Consider the following 14,063-nt stretch of genomic DNA (forward strand, 5'->3'; position numbering starts at 1 on the left):
GCTGCGGGTCTTTGGTGGCAATTCGGCGGCAGGGGTCCTTCCGCTCCATGTCTTCGGCGAATCCCTTTCTAATCTCCTCCAAACTGCATTCAGGCCCTGTCCCCAGGCTCCTGGCACTGCTTGCCGGCCCCACCTGTTTCCTGGGCACTCCAGACAGGCCTTGTGCCAGCAGGGAGAGCAGAGAGACTGTCTGGTGCCACTTACTACAACAGTTCCTGGTGACCAAATGCGGGACTAGACTCAGAAAAACTCAAGACAATACCAATAACTGATCTTTTCCCAACAAACACATTTAACACCATCTACCAGACTGTCAAGCAAGGAACTTTTCCAGTAAAAGGCTCTATCCAGCGAGAGGGAAAAGAAATAAAAAGTTGTATAAACACTTTTTCTCCTAAGTTTCTAATGCAAGTCTGGGCTTTTCCTTCTTCTTCCAGGAGTTTAATAAAAGATTAAAAGTTGTTAATGGCGGTGGTTACAATAGAAGTAAGTCAGTGATAACTTGACACCAAACCCCAAAACACAGGTATCTGTTTAACATTATAAGAGTATAGAGGTTTTATTTATCCTGTTGAGCCCCTGCTTAGCAACAAAACCAGCACACCTTTTCTGAGTGTCCTAAAGAAAACACTAAAAATATTCTTCTACAGTAGTATCCTGCTGCTCATTACTTGGGAATGCATGATGAACACTTATTTCTCAGCCTGATTGACTTTGCTAAACTAGTTCCCTAAAAAAAGTATTTTATTGCTGTTTTCTTTGTGTACTAATTTACCTGGTCACTTGGGCATTGTGCCTAGATTCCTGCATTTTTCTCATTAAGGAGACGCCCATATTGAAACTGAGACGTCAACACAGCCATTCTAAATGAACTATAGAAAATATTGTTACATCTAAATAGTTGGCTCAACTTTATGGTCCATGCTTCATTAATATTATTTGTTATGGGATAAGAGGGAAGGCCCTCTCATGGATCAGGAACTGGTTAAAAGATAGGAAACAAAGGGTAGGGAAAAAATGGTCGGTTTTCAGAATGGAGAGAGGTAAATAGTGGCATTCCCCAGGGGTCTGTAGTGGGACCAGTCCTATTCCACATATTCATAAGTGATCAGGAAAAAGGGGTAAACAGTGAGGTGGCAAAATTTGCAGATACAAAATTACTCAAGATAGTTAAGTACAAAGTTGCCTGTGAAGAGTTACAAAGGGATCTCTCAAAAGTGAGTGACTGGGCAACAAAATGGCAGATGAAACTGAATGTTGATAAATGCAAAGTAATGCACATTGGAAAACATAATCCCGACTATACATATAAAATGACAGGGACTAAATTAGCTGTTCACACTCAAGAAAGAAATCTTGGAGTCATTGTGGATAGTTCTCTGAAAACATCCACTCAATGTGCAGCAGCAGTCAAAAAAGCGAACAGAATGCTGGGAATCATTAGGAAAGGGATAGATAATAAGACAGAAAATATCCTATTGCCTCTCTATAAATCCATGGTACGCCCACACCTTGAATACTGCATGCAGCTATGGTCGCCCTATCTCAAAAAAGATATATTGGAACTGTAAAAGGTTCAGAAAAAGAGCAACAAAAATAGTCACCGGTATGGAACAGCTTCCATATAAGGAGAGATTAATAAGACTGGGACTTTTCAGCATGGAAAAGAGATGACTAAGGGGGGATATGCTAGAGGTCTATAAAATCATGACTGGTGTGGAGAAAGTAAATGAGGAAGTGTTGTTTACTCCTTCTCATAATACAAGAACTAGGAGTCACCAAATGAAATCAATAGGCAGCAGGTTTAAAATAAACAAAACAAAGTATTTTTTCATACAACACAGTCAACCTGTGGAATTCTTAGCCAGAGGATGTTGTGAAGGCCAAGACTATAACAGGGGCCAAAAAAGAACTAGATAAATTCATGGCACATCGATTCATCAATGGCTATTAGCCAAGACGGGGAGAGATGAAAACCATGCTCTGAAGTGTCCCTAGCCTCTGTTTGCCAGAAGCTGGGAATGGGCAACCGGGGATGGATCACTTGACGATTCCGTGTTCTGTTCATTCCCTCTGAAGCATGTGGCATTGGCCACTGTCGGAAGACAGGGTACTGGGCTAGATGGACCATTGGTCGAACCCAGTATGGCCATTATGTTCTTATTATTTGTATTATTGCACTGCCTAGGACCTCTAGTCATAGACCGGTTTCAGAGGAACAGCCGTGTTAGTCTGTATTCGCAAAAAGAAAAGGAGTACTTGTGGCACCTTAGAGACTAACCAATTTATTTGAGCAAGATCCCAAGTTGCTAGGCATAGAACAAAAAGATTGTCAGCTCTTTGAGGCAGGGATCATCTAAATATAAGTCAAGAGACAACAGACGGATGCAGACAAACCCATATGGGAGTACAAGGAAACAATAAGGCAATATTGGTCTCAGCATGACAGGTTGTGGTCTCAGCACACCAGCAGCCTAGCCGGTTTTTGTAGGCATCGCGGCAAAGGAGAGTTTTAAGGAGGGTTTTTGAAGGAGGATAATGGGTTACTTTTGCTTCACAACACTCAGCTACACAAAACAGGAGGAGCAATGGATTTCACTGATAACGGTACTCATTTGAAAATGAAAACAAAGCTTTTTTGTAAAATCATGTAAATAAGGAGATAAAATACTTGTTATAAACCAGTAGTATATGCTGTGTAAAAAAAAGTTTATGATGTGCAAATATTGTTATGTACAATACAATTTGCTTGCAAAATATGCTTTGGACAAACAATAAATCCAACCCATGTGGTAATATAATCCTCTCTCATTTTGGTAAGATGATTAGTTATGTTTTTAATTTAGTCTTGTACACGCATCAGTGTAAGGGCCTTAAAAGTCCACTCAAACTGAGGCACTGCTCTTCCTTGCTTGCCCTAAGAAGTCGTATGTGATCTCTGAAATATCAAAAGCTTTGTGAACACTTTCTGAGGAGAGCAGAGAGTAGAGTGCACTGTCTTTTTCTTGGTTCCGCTTCAGGAAGTCAGCAATCACTTTCCAGCGCGAGGCTTCAGACTCTTCATCTGCCCACTTGTGCTCTGGGAGGAAAGTGGACTGGAGAAGAGGGAAGACACAGTCATGGTACACCAGGAAAAACACAGACTTCAGAAATTCTTGGTCTCTCTAAAAGTAAGAAAATGAAATCGTTCAGAAAGGCCCCCGCAAAAGCCTGTGTGGTTTGAAAGCATTTCTAGTGAGTCATATGTACAAAAATAAAATGAGAAGATATAGTAATTCTGCTGACTGTTATTCCCAGTTCTCAGGAACATCTTTAGATACTTGGTGTTGAGAAACCCACGATGCTTAAAAAATTACTGTCATGTAAATGCCAGCAGTGTTGTTATCATGTACACTGATGTTTAGTGTGCCTAATTTGGTTTATTTTAAAATGTTTAACCCTAACTTTTCTTGCACTATACTTTAATGTACTAAAATACAGTGGGGCCAACAAGTACCAGTTCTATTTCATGACACTCCTGATAAAACTGCCTTGATACAAATGGGCTCCTTTGTGAAAGAAACTTAACTGAAAAAAGGAAATAACATGAAACTGTTAAGCGTAAAGGGAAAAACTGTGTGTGTCCTTTACTGCTCCTTTAAGATCTACCATATAGAGACAGTCTTAAAGCCCCTTTTCTTTTCCCCCAGAAAAATGTTTTTCCTGTTTGTGTTTTTACATTTGAAATACCAGGGATTTCCAGTCTTGTCTTCACTGGTTTTGCTGGAGGGAAGCTTATTTATTATGGGAAAAACTGATGTAATCTTTATACAGTATGTCAAGGACTTGATCCAAATCTCCCATTGACGTCAGTGGCCTTTAGTTCAGGCCCCAACAAAACTACAAGGGGTACCTTTTTATTCTTAGCAGTTCAACTTTAAAAGCATGTGGCCTACAGCCAATAAAACATGTATGTTCAGTGTTATTTGTTTATAAAACAAAATAGTCCGTCATACTACACTGACCAAAAACCACTAGGGGATATTTACATTTATGGACTATGAGGGTTGAAAGCAACCCATGACGATCCTATACTAACACTGAGGCAAGCTGGCTATAATTATAAGCTAACATCACATCCCTTCTTTGTTGCTTTGATACTATACTACAAGTGTGGATGAAAAAGGATGGGAAGAACTGTATTTATAGTACTTAATTCTTCTCAACCCATTTCTGTTAATGACAGAAATCAGTTTAGAAGTAAGTACTATAATCATTTTAGCGACAGAAATTATTCCAGCTAGTTACAGCACTGTAGCGGGCTGGTCACCCCGCTCCTGCCCGGAAGGGGTTAAATGCAGCCCCAGGGGAGGGCTGTGGCTGGGGAAGGCTGAAGGGAGAAGCAGCCTCAGCTGTGGCCACGCCCCAATCAGGGCCTAGCTGGCCCTTATAAGAGGGCAGTGGGCCAGGAGCAAACAGTCTCTCTCTGTCTCTAGAGGGAGAAGGCCTGGCTGCTGGGAAGCTGAATAGAGTACCTGAGGGGAGCAGGGCTGGGGAATATGGCAAGGGAGCTCCCGCCTGGAAAAGCCCCAGGCTGCAGCCTTGTTAAAGGCCAGAAAGGTGCAAGGATGCAGCCCAGGGTAGGCAGAGGCAGCTGGTCCAAACCCCCCTTGCCTGTGATGATTGGCTTTTACTGACTGCAGTCGGCCCCAGTGAAAGGGGGCTAGATGGTGACTGGCAGTAGCCACTGAAGTGAGGTGGGGATAGTGGCTGGGGGTTTCCCTGTGTGGAGAGACCCAGAGAGCGGGTGTAATGCCAGGGGGCAGCGCCCAAGCACAAAGGGCATCGGGTCTGGGAGGGACAGGGGGGCTAGGCGCAGCAAGGCACCAGCCTGCAGAGGGCACTCTGGGTCAAAAGAGCTAATTCCCAGGATGACTGACAGGTGGCGCTGCAAGGGTGAGTCTCGCCTTGTTACAAGCACTGATAGAAATACCTTTGGCTTGGATAAGATTTAATATCGCATAGAGAAAATCTGTTATTACCTTTTCTGATCGCTTTAATGTGCTTTCCTTTTCTGCCCAAGCACTCTAAAATAAAATGCAGAACTTGACATCAGACTGAGTTTGGAAAACTGTGAAGATGCATTTAAGGACATTTTTTGAGCTGCAAAAGACATTTCTTTGACTTGATTCAATCCAGTTCATACTTGGAGTATTGTCCTCGGACATCAAAGAGCAGACGAGGCCACAAAGCAGGATGCAGAGCTTTCTAGCACAAATCTGGGATCTGTCCTCCCTCCACCTATCTTTCTAGTCACTGCCATACATTCTCCAGAACAAGTGTGTTTAGCAGGACAGGACTTGGACTGGAAGGATGAGAGGGAAATGACAGAGAGAAAGAGAGCAGGGGGAGGAGAAAAGTTTTTCCTGGAACTTTTAAGTACCTCTGGGAGACCAGAGAGTGACCCCCCACTCAATACTCTAACATTCTTCTCACCATCTGGGAAATGTCATGGACCCAAAGAGGACAAGGAGGATTCAAGGAATAAATAAAGGTGGTTTCCATGTCCCTTTTGTCAAGAGGGTGCATAATTATGGTCATTTCCAGGAGCAGTGGTAATCTGCAGGGAGTTTTGATGAAGTCAGCTCAGTCTATTCCCAAAATCAATTAGATTTCATTGGGGGAATTTTTGCCAAAATCTATGGTGTTTCAATGGGGAATTTTATAAGAGTTTATTTTTTGTTTAGTTCACATCTGAACTTTGCCTTCCTTATGTTTAAGGAATCTAAATGTGTATTATCATTATTTAAACGAATGACTGCTGGACCAAATTGTATAGAAATCACCAGAAGTTGCCCCTAACTAGTTAGAACCCCATTAAAAATAATCTAAGGTCAATCATTTTTTAAGAAAACAATTCTAACACAGTTTGGGCCTTCTTCAGACTGGGTGACCAAACAGTGTTGTAACATTTAACTTTGGTTCCTTAATTTGGACTGAGGTGAGTGTAGACAAGGAGAAAACCTGAAGACTGCAAATAATTGAATTTATTTAAATTGTCACTATTTAAATGTTTTAAATTAAAAAAAAAATTGTAAATTTTTAATTTGCAACCTTATTTTTGAAGAACATCAACCATATGGCTGAACAGTAAATGTTTCTGCTAAGACGATTAGCAATCAACTTGCTTAATACCACTTTGAGATCATCATGGCAGCTCACATCTCAGAGTTACTACTACAGTGTGTCTGCAGACTCAGGAAGACAGCAGTGCATTGGTTTACATCTGCAAGGTTATATTCACAACTACACAGGTTTAATATTTTTTTATTGAAACCCTACATTTTACAGATAACATTGGAATGCCAAATACTTTCTGATGCCACAAAAATCTGCATTTTACTTGGTGGGCGTGTCCATTTCTCTGACAGAAGAACACCAGTTGTGTACTGGTTGAATTTAATCCATTAACAAATTGTGAAGAGCAGTAAATATGAAAAAAAGAAAGATGTTAGTAAAATTAAAGTCTGCTTTTAAACTGTACTATTTCAATTCATTTGTTCAGTTCTTTCCTGTTAAATAGTTCACCCTTGCCCCCCTCCCAAAAGAATCCGTCTCCAGACACTATGGGAAAATTTTGAAGTAGTATTTATACATCTTTCTGCTTTGCTTCTGTCACATGTACTTGATTGCCTTCCTTAATTATGATGTAAATGAGTAAAAAAGGAATGTAGGCTCATCGAATCTGCACATGCTTGAAAGAACTGTAGTTTCTCTGTCATTTGCTTTTTCCATTTACTACTTACAAGACAACAAAAAAACCTCACCAAATCACTTGTAATACCTTAAAAGCCTACAAGTGTCATAACAATATACTATGTATTACATACCCTAAGTGCATCCATAAGGTCAGGCTGCTCCATGAGTTTGGGGAAAGTTGCTAAAATAGGATTACTGATTAAATCTGAAATGGAAAACAATTATCTCTATTATGATTAATGAGATTTTAAATAAGATTACAATTACATCCGCACTAAAAATGACTCCGAATTTCAGCATTAAAAATATCATTGCACTTTCTCATGATTTTGAGTAGTACCCCTGAACACAGTAACAAAGAGGAGTCCGGTGGCACTTTAAAGACTAACAGATTGAACACAATGTAAACTATTGTACTGTTCTATTGTATCCACATTTTAAAGGTGAAATACTCAAGGTTTAGTAAATATTAGTAATTGACCATTTTCAAAATGTATCAGGAAAATGAAACACTGAATTCTTTTTATAGAGTTTAATAGGCATTTTAAACTGCCTAATTCACGAGTATTCGTTATTTAAAGAAATATACAAATAACTTTTACATAACTCTGAACAACATCCATCTTGCCTGGTTTTCCCTACACAGAAAAAGGTATAATGAGATCCATTGGTTGGAAGCTGAATCTAGAAAAAATTAGACTAGAAAAAAGAGTTACTTACTTTTCCGTAACCTTTGTTCTTCGACATGTGTTGTACACGTCCATTCCACGGTAGGTGTGTGCGCACCTCATGCACAGTTGACAGGGAACATTTTCCCTCAGTTAGAATGGCTTGAGTGCCCTCTGCCACAGTGCACCACTGCAGAATAAGGGAGACGTGGGCTCGCAGTCTACCTGACCAGTGATTGCAGAACGATCTGTCCAAAACTGGCATCATTCCTGAACTAATGGGAAATGGCATAATGAGCAGCAAAAGCGTGAACTGATGATCAGGTTGCTGCCTGACAAACGTCTTGAACAGGAATTTGCGCTAGGAAGGCCCCTGATGCTGCTTGCGTTCTAATCAAATGAGTCAATACTCTTGGGGGTGTTGTGACATTAGCTGACTGGCAGCACAACCGAATGCAAAAGGAAATCCATCAGGAAATCTTCGGAGTGGAAACCGATTTGCCGTTTGCCCTGTCTGCAGTTGCAACAAATAACTGAGGACCAAAATGGTCCGGTGTGGTTGAAGTAGAAAGCCAATGCTTTTCTCATGTCCAAAAAATGAAGCTTTTGCTCATCTGTGTGCATATAAGGCTTTTGGAAGAACATTGGCAAATACATTTCCTGGTTCATGTGGAAATTGGAAACCACGTTTGTCAAGAATTTTGGATGAGGACATAGGTAAACTCTGTTCTTATGGGCAACTGTGTACAAAAGTCCTGAGACCAAGGCTCTCAGTTTGCCCACTCCCCTTGTGAGGTTATTGGAACCAAAAACACCACTTTCATAGAGAAGTGGAGTAGGAAGTATGCCACAACAGCTTCAAAGGGAGGCCCCATTAACTTTGTTAGCATGAGGTTGGGATCCCATGGCAGAACAGGTTGTTGAACCAGAGGGCATAATCTGTGCAGCCCTTTTAGAAATATGATAGTTATGGGGCTGGAAAAAAACAACAGTCTATTCCCAGTGGAGGGTGGAATGCTGAAATAGCTGCCAAATGTACTTTAATAGAACTAACCAATAGGCCTTGATGTTTTCGGTGCAACAGATAATCCACAATGTGGTTAATGGAAACCTGCCTTGGAGACCTCTGCTGAAACCAGACAGTTTCCATTTGGCCAGATAAATACACCTAGTTGAAGGCTTTCTGCTCTTCAGAAGCACCTCCTGAATGTTTTTCGGTCGAGTCACTTCTAGTTAGCCATGAAGCATCCATGCCATCAAGTGGAGGGCCTGTAGGTTGGGATGGAGAAGGCAGCTGTGGTCCTGAGAAATCGCATCAGAATCTAATGAGAGAGGTGAAAGAGGCCTCACCAACAATGCTAGCAAGGCCATGCTGGTGCTATTAGAATGAGGCAAGCATGATCCTGCCTGGCCTTGAATAGAACTCCGGATAGTAATGGTTTTGGAGGACAGGCATACAGCAGGGAGTTTCTCCATGATAGCTGGAAAGTGTCCATCAAAGATGCAGGGCTGTGACCCCCCTTGGGAGCAGAACTGATGGCATTTTCTGTTGGTCTTTGTTGTAAACAGGTCCACTTGGGGAATTCCCACAGCTGGAAGATGGGCCTGGCTGTGTCTGGCTCGTAGTGAGCGGAGAAAGATCTGCGTAGGTGATCTGCCAGTGTGTTCTACTCTCTCAGGTTGTAAATCACTTTGAGGTAACGGAACTGGTTATGCAGATCTCCCAGAGCAGAACTGCCCCCCATACAGTTGGGACGAACGCACCCCTCACTGTCTGTTTACGTAAAACATAGGTGCTGTATTGTCCATTAACACTAACACACTTTCCCCCAGAATACTTGGGCGAAAGGCTGAACGGGCTACACAGATAGCACGTAGTTCCCTGATGTTTATATCAGCCCTCGGCTCCTGTGAGGACCATAGCCCTTGGGTTTGTAGGGTTCCAATATGTGCCACCCAACCCAGGGGGGGGGCATCTGTGATCAGTGTGAGCGCCGGCTGCAGAAAAACGAAGGGGGTTCCCACGCTAACATTCTGAGGGCCTGTCCAGGGAGGACAAAACTACCTCTGGAATGTGAATTGCTTTGTCTAAACGATGTCAACAGGGCATACATTGACGCTAGCCATCCTTGAGGCCTCATGAGGTGAAGGCTGGCATGCTGTACCACATACGTACATGCTGCCATGTGCCCCAGAAGTCTGAGGAAAGTGCTCACTGTGGTAATGGGATGCACTTTTCGATGCAATAATAGGTTTTGGAGAGTTTGGAACCTTTACTGGGGCACAAACGCTCTGGCTTGTGTAGCATCCAGTAGTGTTCTGATAAACTCTATTCTTTGCACAGGTTCTAGAATTGATTTGTCCTGAGTAATACCTCCAGTGCATTGAAGGTCGACTGAATGATTGCCATTTGGGACAGAACTTGAGATCGGGACCTGCCCCTTACTGGCCAGTCTCCCAGGTAGGAAAAGACATGGATTCCCAATCTCCTTTGATATATAGCTACCGGCACCAAGCATTTAATGAAAGATATTACTTCACCATCTTATCTCTCTAATATCCTGGGATCAACACAGCTACAACTACACTGCATAAAGCAGTTCTTGGTGAGCCTTGTAATCCTCTGGCAGGGGAGAATCGCTCACCATCTCTACAGCCTTACCTCTTGATGAGGATGCTGAGGCAATGGCTGACCTGCCTCTGCTGGAGGAGAAGCTGTCTGAGCAACTTCCAGCTGCCTGATACTGGGCATGGGGGAACATTGTGTGCAGTGCCAATGACCTCTGTGCACCCTCGAAGAAGCCAACTGTGATGGATGAGGAGAGGTCCTAGCAGGGGGAGAGACACCTCATGGCATCCAGAACAGCCACTGATATGGTGGTGGTGGGCCCCATAGCTGTGCTGGCCATTGCCCCTTACAGGGACTGTTGAGACATTCATGGACCCTACAGCTCAGATGGAGGAAAAGCTTCCTGTCTGGTATGGGACACGAAAGATCCCATTTCAGAATCTGATGAAGATGACTGAGTGCCGTGACAATGGTGGAGCTGAATCCATGTGGACCAGGGATATTAACAGTGGCTTTCCCCTGGAAGATACCAGCCTCCTAGGCACTGGAACCCCATGTTTCTGCAGGGCTGGTGCAGGGATCTCAGTTGCTGATAGCAGCTGAAACCCTTCTTGCGTTACTAGGGACACTGGAGCCTAGAGAAGGTGTCTAGATCTCTGGCGGCAGCATAGGCTTCCGGTGTCGTCAGTACTGGAACTGGATCCTGGGTCTGATTAACAGAAATTTCAGGGGTTGGCTTTGACGGACCTGACATAGGTTCCAGAGTCAACTAGCCCCCCTTTGCAGGAGAGGAGCACTCTGGGGAATGCTTTCCCTCAGAGTCCCTGGCAGGGGCCTTGCTTTTAGCGGGCCTTGGTACCAAAAGTTTTGCTGAGCAAGGTACCATGTCTTTGGCAGCTCTGTGTCTCTCCTTTGGTACCAGAGACACTGAACGTGGAGCTGAAGACATCTCAGGAGGCACACTAGCCAGGGCATTGGAGCTCTTCTTCGGCTCTGCTCCAGCTCCAGGCAAAAACCTGCAGCTCCTCTGCTCTGGAGCTGCTCCACGCTCCAGCCCCGGGCTCCGCTCCAAAGCCCTGGCACTAAGTATTGATGCCCCTCTCAGAGAATGCTCTGAACATGACAGCTCCAATGGAGGACCAAGTGCTGTCTTCATAAGGAGACACTTAAGCCTCACTGCTGTATTCTTTTTTGAGCACAGCTTAAACCCTCTACAAGCGTAACACTTGTCACTGGCCTAGGCCTCCCCCAGCTGGGATGTGGATTACTGACCGGCATCAGTCTGGCACAGGGCCAGCAGGACTTAAACGCTGGGGAGCAAGGCATGACTCTGGTCCTGAAAACCAAATCTGGTCCAAAACGGACCTAGCAGCTAAAAGCCTACCACTAACTGAATACTAAATAAACTCACTACTAAGCATTAAATGAGAAACAGACTATAAACAAAGAGTGAGCGAGATAAACTTGTGCAAGAGTGGAAGCACTCCTACAGTCACTGACGATAGAAAGAACTGAGGGATGGCTCTGCCCTCTTATATTGGCACACGGTGGCGTGTGGTGACAGAGGGAATTCAACCCACCCCAACAGGTACTACTGAGGGAAAAAGTTCTCTGATAACTGTGCACAAGGCACACACACCTATAGTGGAATGGACATGTGCAATCACTCAAAGAAGAAGAAGGCAGAAACTTTTAACAGTAAGGGTAACTGACCACTGGAACAACTTATTAAAGATGTGGAGGATTCTCCATCACTTGGAGTCTCTAAATAAAGAGACCGTGTCTTTCCAAAAGACATGCTATAGCTCAAACTGAAGTTATTAGTTATTGCAGGAATCACTGTGTGAGATTCTCTGGGCTGTTAAGCAGGAGGTCACATTCAATGATCACAACGGTCCCTTCTGGCCTTAAACTCATTTAGTAGATTATTGGTTTTTTATCTTCAGAGTCTAATTTAATAAAATAATAATGAGAGGTTATATATGCTAAAAATTAAAGAAAGGGTCTTATTTTAAGATGTGCTGAGTATCCACAATACAGATTACCTCTCGGGAAGCCATGATGGGAATTATGACTTTGAGCACCTTTGAAAATTAAATGTATTTGGGTATCTAAATATGAACTAGAAATGTTGGCTTCATTTTATTGGTAAGAGCACTACAGAAGTCCTTACCCTGGGAGTAGCCTGTACATTATTTAGAAAGTCTAGGGGGGAGATAGAGGAGAAAGCCTCATTCTAAAGTATGAATAAATATCAACCTACTACACCATGGTTAACACTCGTAATGTATTACATTGTGGCTTTTTTAAATAGTCACAATTAGAGAACACAGTAAAATTGTTATACTTTTACTGAAAGGAATGTGTCTGAACCTGTATCTATTAAGATTCATTGATTTTATTCTTTCTGCTGTCAGACATAGGTTTTAAGAGCTCCTCTACTCCTCTCCTACGTACCCTCATGATTAGGGAAACATGAGAAGAATTATTAACCATAATGATAGAACCACTCTCCAGTTTGCTTGCAGATATCATGAGAATATACACATCAAAAATAAACAAGTTAGGTTTGGATCCTGACAGTTAAAGGCCCTTGTAAACACTTTCAAGAGTGAAAAAAGCCCTCCTTTAGGGACATTCCCTGTCATGCTGTACACTGCAGAAATGCATACTCAGCATTGTTAAAGGATTGCAGCAGAATTTGGAGATAACCTGGAAACATAGGAAATGCAACACTGTGATTCTGAGTGATGAGGAATTCCTAACTCCTCAGTGAATGTTTGGTGAATAAGGACCACAAGTGTTGCAACAAATACTTTTTTCAAAATAATTTTTTACAGTAGACTTTTACACTTCACTGAAAAAACTATGCTTGCAACGTTTGCATTCCACTGCGAGAACTTAAGTCAAATATGACAACTCATTTGATGCAAGTTAAAATATTACTAGCCTGAAATACAAATACAAATAAACTTTAAAAAAAGACTCTTGAGTAGAAACAAGGGACTCTAAAAATGGCTGAAGGAGAAGAAAACAGGAGTACTTGTGGCACCTGTTCTTTTTGTGGATACAGACTAACATGGCTGCTACTCTGAAACCTGAAGGAGAAGAGGTTTCATTCAGTTTCCTCTGGAAACTGCAAATGAAGTTCCTCCAGACTGAATGGTTATAGAATGTCTATACAACTCTAGATACGGTGTGCTACTTTCATTCATACTTCTTAAAATTGGAACATGTAGGTTAAACAGCATAAGACGGCAGGAAACATAAGGCAGTTAACACAATGGGCCCCAGATCTTTCTTAAACTGGAGTTAATGAAATATAATTACATTACAAAAACAACACACTGCCATCCTAATTGGCTGAGATCTATTACATTGTGCAAATCTTTAAACTTCTTTTTAGAAAAGTAAAATATATACAAACTTGGGTGCATGTAATATACTATATTCTGCTAGGCCTAACTTCTAGTAATTCTGCAAACATTCTCTTCCTGAAAAAGTGACCAGAAGCAGAGAGTACCAACACTACCTTTTCCCATCTGACTCTTTTTCACTAGAACAACAATTCTTACCAGCACTTTGCATGCTTATTCTGTCCTTCAGGAGCACATCACTGAGAATTTGTCGATAAAATATCAAGAGATGAATGTAGCACATACTGCCAATTAACGTTTCTGGTAGCAGACTGTTAGAAAGAGAAATAAAAAGTTATAGATTTGTTTTCAAAACAACTCATGCAATGCATTCCCATAAGCTGGAAAACATATTACAGCCATATCAATGTATGTGAATAAACATATATTATATGAAGTTACAGATTCACAAAGCCATCACTATGACCATGTGTTTTATACATAGACTGTGAGAAGCAGTTCAGTGCCACCAATAAATGACTCAGACTGTTTAGAATCAGGAAAAAATTGAGAGCTAGTCAAAAGTATTGTGAGTTTGATTGTGTAAATGGAAGAACAGTCATTAAAATGCACATCTAATTTCAGATTTTTCCCAGGCAGCAACATATTTAAACCCGACCTAGGAGACACTTTGGAGAGACTAAATTGTTCTTTAAAGGGTCTGATTCTTCT

General features: G+C 42.1%; 1 protein-coding gene across 4 annotated transcripts in view; it reads right to left on the reverse strand.

Annotated features, from left to right (window-relative positions):
- Positions 1-14,063, reverse strand: part of NPHP1 (nephrocystin 1) — a 40,815-nt gene that overhangs the window by 1,095 nt on the left and 25,657 nt on the right. The window contains exons 17-20 of one of the 4 annotated variants that reach the window (XM_048842418.2): positions 13,551-13,663; positions 6,870-6,943; positions 5,022-5,066; positions 2,270-3,095 (exon numbers count right to left, since the gene is read on the reverse strand). In XM_048842418.2, the coding sequence (XP_048698375.2) occupies positions 2,886-3,095; positions 5,022-5,066; positions 6,870-6,943; positions 13,551-13,663 (442 nt within the window). In that variant the 3' untranslated portion in view covers positions 2,270-2,885. Of the gene's footprint in view, positions 1-2,269; positions 3,165-5,021; positions 5,067-6,286; positions 6,429-6,869; positions 6,944-13,550; positions 13,664-14,063 lie in introns of those variants that run through there. The other 3 variants (XM_075127277.1, XM_075127278.1, XM_075127279.1) reach the window with 3 other exon arrangements.

The sequence above is a fragment of the Caretta caretta genome, chromosome 3 (assembly GCF_965140235.1).
Source record: "Caretta caretta isolate rCarCar2 chromosome 3, rCarCar1.hap1, whole genome shotgun sequence".
NCBI lineage: Eukaryota > Metazoa > Chordata > Testudines > Cheloniidae > Caretta > Caretta caretta.